General features: G+C 39.2%; 1 protein-coding gene across 2 annotated transcripts in view; it reads left to right on the top strand.

Moving 5' to 3' along the window:
* LOC124155770 (mRNA (2'-O-methyladenosine-N(6)-)-methyltransferase) overlaps positions 1 to 12,702 on the top strand; it is a 36,154-nt gene that overhangs the window by 6,090 nt on the left and 17,362 nt on the right. For both annotated transcript variants that reach the window (XM_046529858.1, XM_046529861.1), the window contains exons 3-5: positions 94 to 258; positions 4,277 to 4,476; positions 5,692 to 6,177. In XM_046529858.1, the coding sequence (XP_046385814.1) occupies positions 94 to 258; positions 4,277 to 4,476; positions 5,692 to 6,177 (851 nt within the window). The remainder of the gene's footprint in view (positions 1 to 93; positions 259 to 4,276; positions 4,477 to 5,691; positions 6,178 to 12,702) is intronic.

The raw sequence follows: 12,702 nt of genomic DNA on the forward strand, positions 1-12,702 counted from the left end.
TTTTTCTGCCAATGGCATATCATGCCGTTTGTAGCTGTATTGTTTATGACCTTCTTGCAGCAACTGATTCATTGAAAATATTTTGCATTGAAGGGTCCTCCAGGAGCTGGAGCCAGTTTCCTTGAGCATGACCTTCCTCAAGAACTACTGGTTCAAGGTTGGAGAAAGTTCTGGAGTAAGAGGGAAAATCGACCTTACTTTTGGAATAAATTAACTGGAGAATCTCTATGGGAAATGCCTCCAATGGTTAAACCTCAGGTAAGATAAATTCTGAATTGTTCTTTCTACTAGTACCATATAAGCACGTGTAACACCTCAACACACCTCTATTTTGAGCATCGAAGATAAAGAAAACAAAAATTTTGCTGCATTTTTAAAATCCTATTGCACGGTGTTTTAGACTTATGCCTGGACTTTTGACAGATATCAAAATTTCCTCCTTCAATACTAAAAATTTATGCGGCATTCTTTCAGCTAAATTTACATGATATGTATGGCGAAGTTTAGATCGAAGAGGGAGAAAATTCTTTCAAAAAGGGTGGCATTAGGTAATTGACTTTTTCTCTTCTTCCTTATCCATCTTTCTTTCTTTTATTTCGAAGTGCAGAACCTCTGGTGTGAAGTCACTTTTGTGTTCTTCGATTTGTCTCTGTCTTGTTGTCTAACATATGCAGCACCACAGTTGATGCACTTTAATTTGTAAATACCATTTCGATACCTCCACTGCATAAATGCTCAACAATCACACCCACCGAAACAAATCCACTCATCTAGATAGCCCTAATAGTACTAGATGAGTGGATTTGATTCGGTTGGCGATTGTTGAGCATTTATGCAGCGGAGGTATCTAGTGCTATTAAGGCTCATCATAAGCACTTATCTAGTACTATTAGGGCTATCTAGATGAGTGGATTTGTTTAGGTGGGCGATTGTTGAGTGTTTATTCAATGGAGGTATCCACTTCTTTCAAAAGGCTGCACTTGGTCTTTAGTGTTAACTAGTAATTTTTTAAGGTTATTACTAGAGATGTGCGAATAGTATCCACGAATACCTCGAATACTAGAAAGTATTCAATTTTCGAGATCTCGAATAATTATGCTAAAGGTACCGTCTGGAATACCTCGAATACTGTGAATTTCGCATCATGCACTGTCGCACGCACATCGTTGGTAGTTGACTCAGAAAAATGTAGAGAACTGTAGTCGTTTAGTGCGTTTTAGGCAAGTTGACAAACTACAGTGCAACCTCGATAAAACGAGATCCCACGGTCCTCCAATGAACACTCGCTATAGCGAATTGTCGCTTTAGCGGAGTGTAGCAAATAATAGCCAATGTACGTGTTGCGAACAGTTATACAGGAACAGGAGTGGTGCGGCGACAGATAAATTTATATCCGATAAACGAAAGCATAAATCTTGGTTCTTCCATAATCCTGAGTATTTCCTGGTACAGCAGACTCCTGATTATCCGGCTGTGGTTTATCCCTGATGCGGATTATCCGAGCATAATTTTCACTCTCGCTCAATATTTTCAGCGATCTTCATAAGAAAATGATATTGGATGCAAAATCACTGGAATCACTGCATTCGAATGCTAGGATACAAAGGGCTTATTATTTCCATTAGAATCCCCTTCGTAAAACAGATGCGATCACTCGCCAGCTGCATTCACGAGAGCTTGTGTTCCTGTTTTCGAAGTTTGGCAGTGCACGATCGCGCTCCGTAATCATGGATATACATTCTGCAGCTGTTGCAACCTGGGCAAAATGCGCGAGATGCTACTGCGTGGCGTGGTGCCTGGAAGTGTTGATTTCCAACGTCGCGCAGTGGTTTTGAAGCATTCGTGCAAACCACTTTTCTGTATCCGTGATAACGCAGCCGCGGAAACCAGTTCTTACATGGATCCGTAATAGTACGGGTGAAACCTTGTTATCGCCGCTGAAAAGATTGCAGACTGGCGAAGAAAGCTCTCTATGAGTCTGGAAGGTTCTCTAAAATCACAGAATCACTGCATAAATAATAATATATTGTTTGTTTTACATAAATTATGAACATTACAAGACATGCACGTCAAAGTTTGGGTTATCTGTGTTTTCCGTTTATTCGTGCCGTCACTCCCCATCATTAGCCCGGATAATCGGGAGTGTGTTGTATTGGCCAATGAATCAAAGGGGTCAGAATGGGGTCGGTAAATAGATATTTACTGATTAAAGGCAGGAGCATACCACTGATTGTAAACTGATTGTACGATAATTAGTGTGTAATTTTTGTGTGGTTATTATTTTACACATGTCCTCATGAAGTAAATGTATTATTTTTAAGGAGCTTTGAAGCCAGAATTCCCTTTTAATTCATCACGTAACGACACTGTAAATTTTACATTTAGCTAATACAATTACACTTATTAATGCTATTAAATGCTGTAATATAATTAGCATATTTTACTGCTTGTAAAGCCATTCCCTGTAAAAACTGGCCTCCATTCCCTAAAATGGGAGCTGCCGTAAACACGTTCCCTGCTGCAGGCTTTTAGACGAATTCCCCGATTGCGCCAAATGTCTTTCTTTTTCCTTTAGCATTAACACTTGGATCCTGGGCTCTTCCCAAAGTATTTCATCATATTATGAATTATTCTGTTATTCAGCATCGGCATTCGCATTGCCGTTTGTTGAGTCAGGTCATACAACTTCTTTGGTTTGACATCCTCCTGCGTAGGTGCACCTAGTGACACGCTCAAAGGGAAAACATGACTCAAAGGATTTTACTTTCAACAATTAATCCTCTTGGTGCAAATCTTTTTGCTGGGGTATGAGTTCATATGACATCAATGTTGTGGAGCATAAGCTGATCCTGTGTCTGATATATGGAAACAGTTTTTTCCATTGTTTGCTCTTACATATGCATTTAAGCCTACCATCATCATAGCTGCTTTATTCGCTTACCTATAGACCCTGCCAAGTGACCATGAATTCCAAGTTTCTCATTTCTCCAGGTGCTATCCTTCCCAAGCAGAGTCAAGTAGCATGCTAGTTTGTTTCAAATTTTTTTACGGTTTGTTTTATATGAACATTTGTCGTATAGCCTTGGGGTGATTTATGGTATGGGCATTGGGGTATGGGGTGATTCATGACCTACATATGGTGAACCTCACCTTTACAATGATTACAGGGCTCAGTGACCTGGCTCTCTCCTATCGGTGCAAAACAAATAAATTTATTCTCCTATCATCATTTAATAGGCATAGTTTAAATCAATATCATATTTTTTGTTTCCATATTGGGTGTATTGTGTATTTACTCATCATTATCAACTTGAATGGAGTCATTTTGAAGTTATTTGCCATACAGAAAATTTTCACTGAATTTGCCCTATTAACTGCTATAAATTATCAGTTAACTGTATTACCAGTAATTAGTATTTACTATGAAACAAAAAAGGAAAGACAATGGCAGGTTCCACAATTTACTATTACTATTTGTTACTGTAATTTCTATGTTGGGTTTTAAGAAGGTGGTTATCACTGGTATGGATGTGTAATTTATCAATGGGTGCAAAAGGTATAAAGACAATAGGTATTATTTATACTTTCTTAATCATAAATTTTAGCATGATTTTTTAAGTTTGAAATTATTTTGAAAATGAATGCAAGGATAAGCATAGTGACAGGCTAATGTTTGAATTAAGAGCTTGTGGCTGGTGTCTGTCAATAAACTCATGCGTGTCACATGCCTTTTCTAGAATCCCTGAAATAATAGTGGTTTTTTTCCATCCCAATGGACATACGCAATTCCTTAGAACCATCAGTGTGTTGATTAATGGTGTTTTTCTCTTCTTTTATCATTCAAACCAATTGGTGAATGAGTATCAACAATCCAGGTTATCTACTTGTTCATAGCTGTAGCTGGCAATGCTAAAATAGGGGTAGTTGCATGGGGTACGTTTATCCAATGAGTAATTTATGAAACTGGGAAAAATAACTCATTAAGCACTAAATAAATTATTTATCTAAATATTTTTAGTGAAGCTACTTAAAATCTTTTCATGAATTGTAAGTTGCTGAACTCTGATCTGCAGTAAAAGAAAGATATTTTTCTGGGTGAACTATTAATTTATCCCCTGTGTAAATTAAGAATATTAGTGGTATTAAGGAAAGATTAGTCTTTGGCGTGCATTTAAACTGCGGCATAAACATATCTCATTTAGTCATAGACTTAAGCCTGAATATACTTATAAGTGGCTTTTGTCATCTCACCTCTGTGTATGTTTGCCAATTGTAGTTTGACCCCGTAACAGACCCATTGGGAATCCAATGTGGCCCAGGAAGCGGCGGTGTTATCCCACCAGGAATGGTCGGAGCTATGCCATCTTCCAATGGCCCAATGATTCCACCTCCCGGTGGAGTCATGCACCCTGTAGCCAAACGGAGAGCTTCTGAGGAATCTCTTGGAAGTCCTATGGCTAAGAAGTTCTTTCTTGCGTGAGTGTGGAATGAATGTTTTCTTGGATAAGTGCTTGAGAGTTAAGATTTTGATTAGTAAATCAGAAGCAGTGTGAAACTTTCTTTATGTGGGATAAAATTCCCATATTGCTGAAAAGGGTTCCATTGCAAGCATATGAATAAATTGAAATTATGTGAATATAGAATTATGATATTTGATTTATCCCATCAATAAATTCATTTCTATTATTTCTTGTTTTGTGAAAAATAGTACCGCTTCTATTGGTGGTAGGCATATGCTGTCGTAAGGTCATATTCAGATCTATCAAACCTGTCATTTTGCCCCTTAAAACTTCTCCTAAATAGTATTATGAAAAGTATGAATAGTATTATGTAACAGTAAAAATTTGGTGCCACTGTCAAATAGGAAAGAAGGGTTGTTTCATATTTAGGCCTAATTTGAGGAATATGTCACTGGTTTAAATTTTCAGTGGGACTCAGTGAAAGTTAGCAGTTTTATTCTTTGATTCATAACCTCTCATGCAATAAAATATTCATAATGCATCTTACCAATTCATTCTTACATTTTTAATTTATGTACGGTACCTGCTATACCATCACTTCTGCTTTCATGTGTGGATTTTTCTGTTTTGAAGGGTGAAATAACTAGCAAGGTGTAATTCTTTTTACTTTATATTATCATCAATTTTAAATATCCATGTACAAAGTGTTATTCATTCTTTGACATTATCAGCTCATAAATTATTACATTATTAGTTGTTTAAATTATATGTGAAACTTATGGCATAAATTTAGTTCAATACCTAATAACTAACCAATATAACTTGATAATGTTTTTTATTGCTGAGCATGAATAATTAATTTATGATATTCATTCTCACTTAGCATGACATCTATGAAATCTATTTCATATCACAAAAATCCTGTGTGAAATTCTTCACCTCAATAATTTTTCTCGTATTTCTTCTAATTCTTAGATTTTTTTCTTAAGGTATTTTTTGAATACCTTTGTCTGCAATGGATTCTTCATTAAAGTCATTTCCATGCCTTCTCATAATTATTGGGTTTCTGTGAATCTCTGTGTAGAGAACCATGCATTGAAGCACATTGACCTGTCATTACATCTGTTTTGATGTGGCCTGACTTTTTACCCTACTTTTATGCGATTTCTTCCCTCATCGTCAGTGATCGCATGCATCTTATTCATTTGCTGATTTCTGTTGGTCATTACAGGGGTCCATGGGATCTAGAAGTTGCTACTAATGCAATTATTTATGAGCGGCTACCGACCGCGTTACCCCATCCCCACCCTGACATTGAGGCCTTAAGATGCTCCCTGGCAGCTAAATTACGACAGACATATCAAGAGCTTTGTCATTCACGGGAATCTATCAATGCTCCGAGAGAATCTTTCAACCGTTGGCTCATGGAGAGGAAGGTGGCTGAAGATGGAGTTGGCATTGGCGCTGGCCTGGGTCTTCATGGCCTTCCTCCAGCTCCAGGCCCCGGTTGCTCTCCATCCTCCATCACGCAGCTGACTACACCTCCGACTGATCCTCTGCTCCCGTGTCGATGTGCGCCCCCTGGCATATCATTGTCACTCTACCGAGAAGTGATGAATGACATTCCCATCAAACTTAACAAGCCTAAATTTACAGCTGATGCTAGGAAACAGCTTTCTAGATACGCTGAGGCTGCTAAGAAGCTCATCGAGTCGAGGTAATTGGTTGGTATAAATATACAATATATATACAATCGCATGTGTAACCACTCACTCACTCATGTATACTAATTCCCGACCATTTCCAGAAAAGCTGGAGAGCTGAAATTTGTTGCACAGGTGGAGAAAAAATATTCATAGGCAGGAAAATTCCGAAAACTCGAAAAAGTCGATTAGTTTTCGAGATATATCGACTTGAATTAACATGGGAGCCTTATGGGACTAAAACATTTACATAATTATAGCATATTTGTAATTGTTTCAGGAAATTGAAATTCATACGACGAAAACTAGATTTTTTTGTTGATTTTTCGGTGTGGTTGTTATGACAATAAATTGATATTTAGTATTTTAAATCATTTTTGAAAATTTTCATTGCTTAAGAATGGATTTTCACAAAGTAAAGCCAGAAACAATCAAGTTTAATTGGTTGGTTGATTGACTATTCTGAAAGACTTTTTTCATCCTTTATGAATACAGATTGATAGTAAGCTTGAAAATCTAATATACGTTGTCATGCTTAAAACTACAACTAGCCTTGTCTATCACTTTAAAGAAAATTAAATATTATGCCTTTTATCTTAAGCGTCAGGTATCATTATCAATTACATCCCATTGCTGATGTATCTGTATCTCTCTCATTTTCCATTGCCTCATGTCAAGAATAGCTTACTACCTATTCCATTTCACTGATTAGAAGGATTATGCTAATTGATCTACCGTATATGTCTGAATATAGTGCCCCCTTTTTTCCAAAAATGCCCATGGCAAAAGTAAAGGGGGGACTATATTCAAATGCATGTTTTTAACTTTTCCCGAAACTGAAGCCTCAAAATTAGGGGGGGGGGGGGGGGACTATATTCGGAGAAATACGGTATGTACCATATTCTACGTTGACTATTAAAGACTGTTGCGCAGATATTTTTCCCTCTATATTGTTTTCCTCATTCAATTCAATGACATGCATTGTTATTGGTTAATTAAATTGTTTTTCCAAAATGCAGATGAAAGTGAAAAAAAGGAACAATGACCTCAATAATTTCTCGATGGCAATGCCCAGAACTCAACAAATTTGAAACCTTATTTCAAATTCATTTTCAGTATCCTGACCATCACATTTAAGAGTTCTATGATCATCAACTAATGAGTTCAGTGTCTGAGAGTACAATTAACTCGCAATTATCCATGCTCATGATGAGGAGATGTGGCATAAATAATCCGAAAAAACAAATATGTAGTCCAAAATTGCTCTTATATTTCTTATAATTAATTATGTTAATCAAACAACAGTCACTTATTATTTTTAATTTATGATATATTAACTTTATTTATTTAACACAAACAATAATCTCTGTTTTATTAGATTTATTCAAGGACTCATTGAGAGCTTTACTCACCTGACTTTTTACAGAGCCAATAATGTCATTTTACAGTAGAACTTGTTTAGTGCATTTCTGAAGGGACCACAAAAAATGAATGTGCAACCCAGGAAAACATGTTAACCAGGGAAGTAAATACAGCAGACTCCTGATTATCCGGCTGCACTTTAATCATGTTGTGGATTATCAGTGCACGAATTCACGCTACTTTGACGTTTCTTTATAAAAAAATCAAATCGGACACAAAAGCACCAGGATATTTGCATTTTAATGTAAGGCTATACCAGGCTTATTATTTCCATTAGAATCCCCATTATAAAATATTATATGTATTTATTAATTTTATTTATTTGCTGACAAGGAATTTTTCTAGTTTCATTGGACGTCTACTTTAGCATCTCTATGACCATCAGCGACCGGAAAGAAACTGTTGATTAATTTTAGAAGATTCTTCGATGGTAAACCAATCGTAAAGTAAGATAAATGTTATCTACAATCTCTAATTGTATATTTTATATCGCAAATTCGGAAGTAATGCCGTGGCCTCGCATGTGGTTGAGTGCAGCCCGAGGGAACCGGAGAATTTGTCACACTCGGACATGTTTACGCCGTGACTAGTAGAGGTCAAACTGGAGAGGAAGGGAATAGAAGAAGTGAAGGCAGCTGGGGAAAGTGGAAGTAGAGATAGCATGAGTCATAGCCAGGCACTTGCCAGTGTAGACAATTTGCCATAAGTCCTGGTTACTTGTAACTGCTGCTGTGAGATGGCATGATCGCTCACCCGTTACCTTAACGGGAGTTACGTACTCCTTTTTTTCAGCTATTGAGATGCGCGATCGCGCCCAGTTATCATGGATCAGCAGTTTCATACCGGGCAACTTTGCGAGACCCAACTATGCGGCGTGGTGCCTGACGTCTATAGTTTTCCACATCATGGAGTGGTTTCGAAGCATTTGTCCAAACCACTTTTCTGAATACACCATCTTGCCCTCACGGATGCCTGGTCTTCGGAAACTAGGTATTGCATGGAGCAGGAGAAGTACGAGAACAATCGCATTATCACCACTTAAAAAATCTGGGTCGGGAAATGGAAGCTTGTTATGATGGAAAGCAATCTGAATTAACAGATAATGTGCATAAATAATAATAGAATCAAAGTAATAGTTTGGATTATTTGTGTTTTCTGATTATTTGTGCCGCATTTCCCCATCATAGGATAATAGGGAGTATGCTGTAATAGCAATTGGGGTAATTGCATTCCAGAAAGGTTCAGTATATCGATAGCATCAGGGAAGGCAGGATTAATTAAAAAGAAACTACGTTACTCAAGCAGGTTTATTAGGCACGTTAGTACTCTACAGTCGCCAAAACCACACTCACGCTCTTCGTTGACGCAACTGCCAACGCCGTTCTCATCGCACGCCCGTCCGCGTGCTATCTGTATTTCCCCACCCAGGAGGCTGCTCTCTGCTGACGCTGCACGGATCTCACGCCTAAGGCGAGGTGGAGTGGGATGCGTGACAGGAAGGGTGATAAGGGGAGAAGCAAACCGCCAATGCAGCGGCGCGTGGGTGGTGGGTGGCGAGAGGTGGAAAAAGGGGGAAGCTAGGAAAGAAGTCCCATCTTCGCGATACTTACAATCCGTAGAAAAGTCGTCATCATTACAATTACTTTTGGAGGTTCTCGAAGAATCGCCTGCCCGAACACCTTATCAGTTTTTAAATCAAGAAGATGAGCACTAAATAGAGTACAGTAAAACTTCGATTTTACATCAAGTCTCGTTTTTACGCAACGGCACTCAAGTCCGGCCGGAAAGCATAGGGGATTGCAATGGTGAAACTTCGATTTTACATCTTTTCTTGATTTTACGCAGTTTTTCGATTTTGCGCAGCATAACCCAAGCCCCTAAGAGGTCGCTAATCTTGATTTTACGCAGATGTCTTTCGGCTTGTTTTGAAAATCCGACTAGAGCAATATGCAGTTAGGTTATTATTTCGTCTCAATGAGTTGCAAAAATGAATACAGGAACGATTAAAATGACATCGCGCTGTTGAGCGTGAAACTAAATACATCGCGAATCTAATTATTGCTTCCCCGTGAGCCCTCTCAGTAATATTTCAGGCTCCATTACGAACGCGAATGTCGCTCTTAGTTCAAATTCGCCGTAGAAGGATATCGAAACCTAAAACACACGGCAATCGCCGTGTATGCGTAACTACTTTTGATTAAGACATGATCGCTGGAGATATTAACAATATCACCTTTCGTTTATTATTCGACTTATTGATCGACGCTGTTAATATATCCAGAATTATGAGCTACGGAATATCTATCCCCAACGCAAGGCTTACTAGAATTTTGCCAACGCTATGTTTTCCGTCGCCCCAGCGAAATATAACGGCGAAATGAGTCGTTAAAAATACTCCCGTGCCAAAATTTTGGCTTCCAAGGTGATCCAAAAAAGATAGTCGTACTTCTAGCATGGACGTAAGTCGATGGTGATTCAACACGATGGTAAAAGCAGCATGCGTTGTCTCATTCCCAGGCTATAACCCCACATCTGCGGGACAAATGGAGGCGAGGGAAAATTGCTTGCGCTACTCGCTTATCAGAACCGACTCAAATTGTATCTCATTGTCAGACGGTTTAAGTTAAACATGGTTGGAACTTGATTAGCTATTAGCTTAACTCCGCTAGGTGGCAAGCGTTTTAACGGAACGGGAGTTAATGCACTCGGAGAATAACTCGCGTCGTCAATCGTCATGTAATCATTGAAGTCAAATTCAAGACGTGAGTGATAAGGCAGTCCCTTTAAACTCAGGAATGGCTTAGTACCATTAAATCGAAATACAAAAAGTGTCCGATGTTGTTATCAGATATGGGGAAGCAAAATATTACGTGAAGCTGAGTCACACGGCTTGTGAGTCGAAGGTCCCGGCGCTGAATTCGCGGAAGAATGCCGACAGAGAAGCTATACCCGGTAGATTCAATCTACTAAAGCCAAAATTTCATGGGAAAATGCTTTTTTATTGCGTAAAAATTAAAAAGTGGGAAAATTGTTCCGGACTATTAATCATTTTTTTACTCATCACTGGCGGCATGACGGTAGTTGCGCGATTATTTAAATAGCTCACTTATAAAAAGTGATCTAAACACCGGAAAAATCTGAATTTCCGAATATCGCGGGTCCTGTGTGCTCCGTATTATCTATGGTATGCTATTTGGAAGGAGGTAACCGACAGCTGGGGTCATTAGCGCCATGAAGTAAGGGCTGGGGGGATAGGAACCCCATGTTGGCATTAGCCAGGTTGTAATGATAAGCTCAAAAGGGACCAGGACTTAACTTCCCATCTGATGGACAGAGTGGTGCACTGGAAGTGCCCTCCACATTAGACTCAAGTAGGGATAGGGCCATCTCTGATAAGTCTCTGCTACTGCCAGGACTTGAACCCAGGCCCACAGGGTGTATAGCCTTTGTGATGTATTAGCAAAATTTTGCTCCCTGTTAATGGGGTTAATTTGGATGACTATCCTCAGGTATCTCATTTCTTCAATCTCCAATCTTTGTTTGTCTGCTGGTGGTTAAACGGATATCCTGAAAACTGCTTTTAATGAGAATATTTTCGAAAATTAGCTTCTCTGCGACCATTTAGTATCACCATTCCGAAATTTCTCCTGGGTAACAGAAGTAATCTTAGTGCCAGAAATGCTGGCATTTCAACCATTTTGTTCAACCATGGGAAACACTGTTCAGGAATGCAACGTTGTTTCTCTTAAGGTAACACGTCATCTGTGGTGTTGCTTTTGAGTAAATAAGATTATTAGGCTTCATTTTCCGAGCAATAATGAGCTAGTGTTATCCTGAAAACTATACTCCTCCTCAATACCAACTCTTGATTTTACACACTTTGATTTTACACAGTGCCCATATTTCGGTCCCTCCAACTGCGTAAAATCAAAGTTTTACTGTATTTGCACCTTTTTGGTGAGGCCTGTTAAAAATATCAGTTTGGTTTAATTAAGCAAAATTCCAAGTCCTACAGTCGTACGACCATGGGTGAATTTGTTAATAACAAATAAACATTCCAAAATCAATGTTGCGCTTATAACACTCCGCCGCCATGTCAGGCGGCTTGTGACGTCAATCCCCATACTCAACTGACTGCCAAGTTCTACTGAACTCATATTCCCTCCATATATGCCAGCTAAGTGTGTACGCAGGCAAGAGCCCTGCTGCCCTCTTTTCTTCTACTCACCTCCTTCGTGTTTGACCTTAACTGGTTGTGTCATTAACCCCTTGAGCTGAAATTACGAGTCTGGCTCATCACGAACTTCCAATGCCAAATTGTGCAAGGCACTACCGTATAAGTGCATGTAAGAGGCGCATCTTTTTTCCCAGAAATTGCAGCCGAAAATGAGGGTGCGCCTCTTACACAAACTTCTTACCTTCCCCCCCTCCCCTTTACCGGTCGCAAGTCCAAGGGGAACTGAGTGGCCTTGGTTTTCAGCGTGAGTCAGTCATCTGAAACCCTGGGTCAAAAACAAGCGGCACGCAGGGGAGTTTCTCCCTTAGTGACGTATTTTTAAAATACTCCTGTTTGCTTTTCTTGTAAGCATCGCGCCGTCACGTCGGTACCCCAGAGGTGAATATGGAAAAGATCGCGCAGGGTTTTTCGCTCCGGAGGGCACGCTAAATTTACTGCCACGAGTGGGCATCCGGTGGCATTTATACTGCCTATAGTAATCGCTTATCAAATGTAGAGAAACGCGTAGTTTTGAAGGACATACCTGGTTAATAGTCCATATCTGTCTTGCCGAGTAATTGCCATTACGCTTAGGACCTGATTTTTCAAAAATCATCTTCAGCCACTAATATAGAGTATTATTGCAATTGAAAATTATATTGATGTCAAAACCTGTGGTTTAAAAAATTCAAACGAGTATGTTCACTGCTGGACTAAATTGTGGATAGAAGAAATCAGAAATGCTTATAAGTGAAGAGCGCTGAAGGAGAGGTCGAGGGGAAGGAGGCGCTCCCTCCGTCTTCGAAGCAACGAGGCTACGAGCGAAGGAGCAAGGGACGAACACGTCCGATCTTGCATGTGACGTCGTTTGCTTCAAAGCGAAGGGGCGAAGGCACAGCAA

Source organism: Ischnura elegans, chromosome 3, assembly GCF_921293095.1.
Source record: "Ischnura elegans chromosome 3, ioIscEleg1.1, whole genome shotgun sequence".
Taxonomy (NCBI): Eukaryota; Metazoa; Arthropoda; class Insecta; order Odonata; family Coenagrionidae; genus Ischnura; species Ischnura elegans.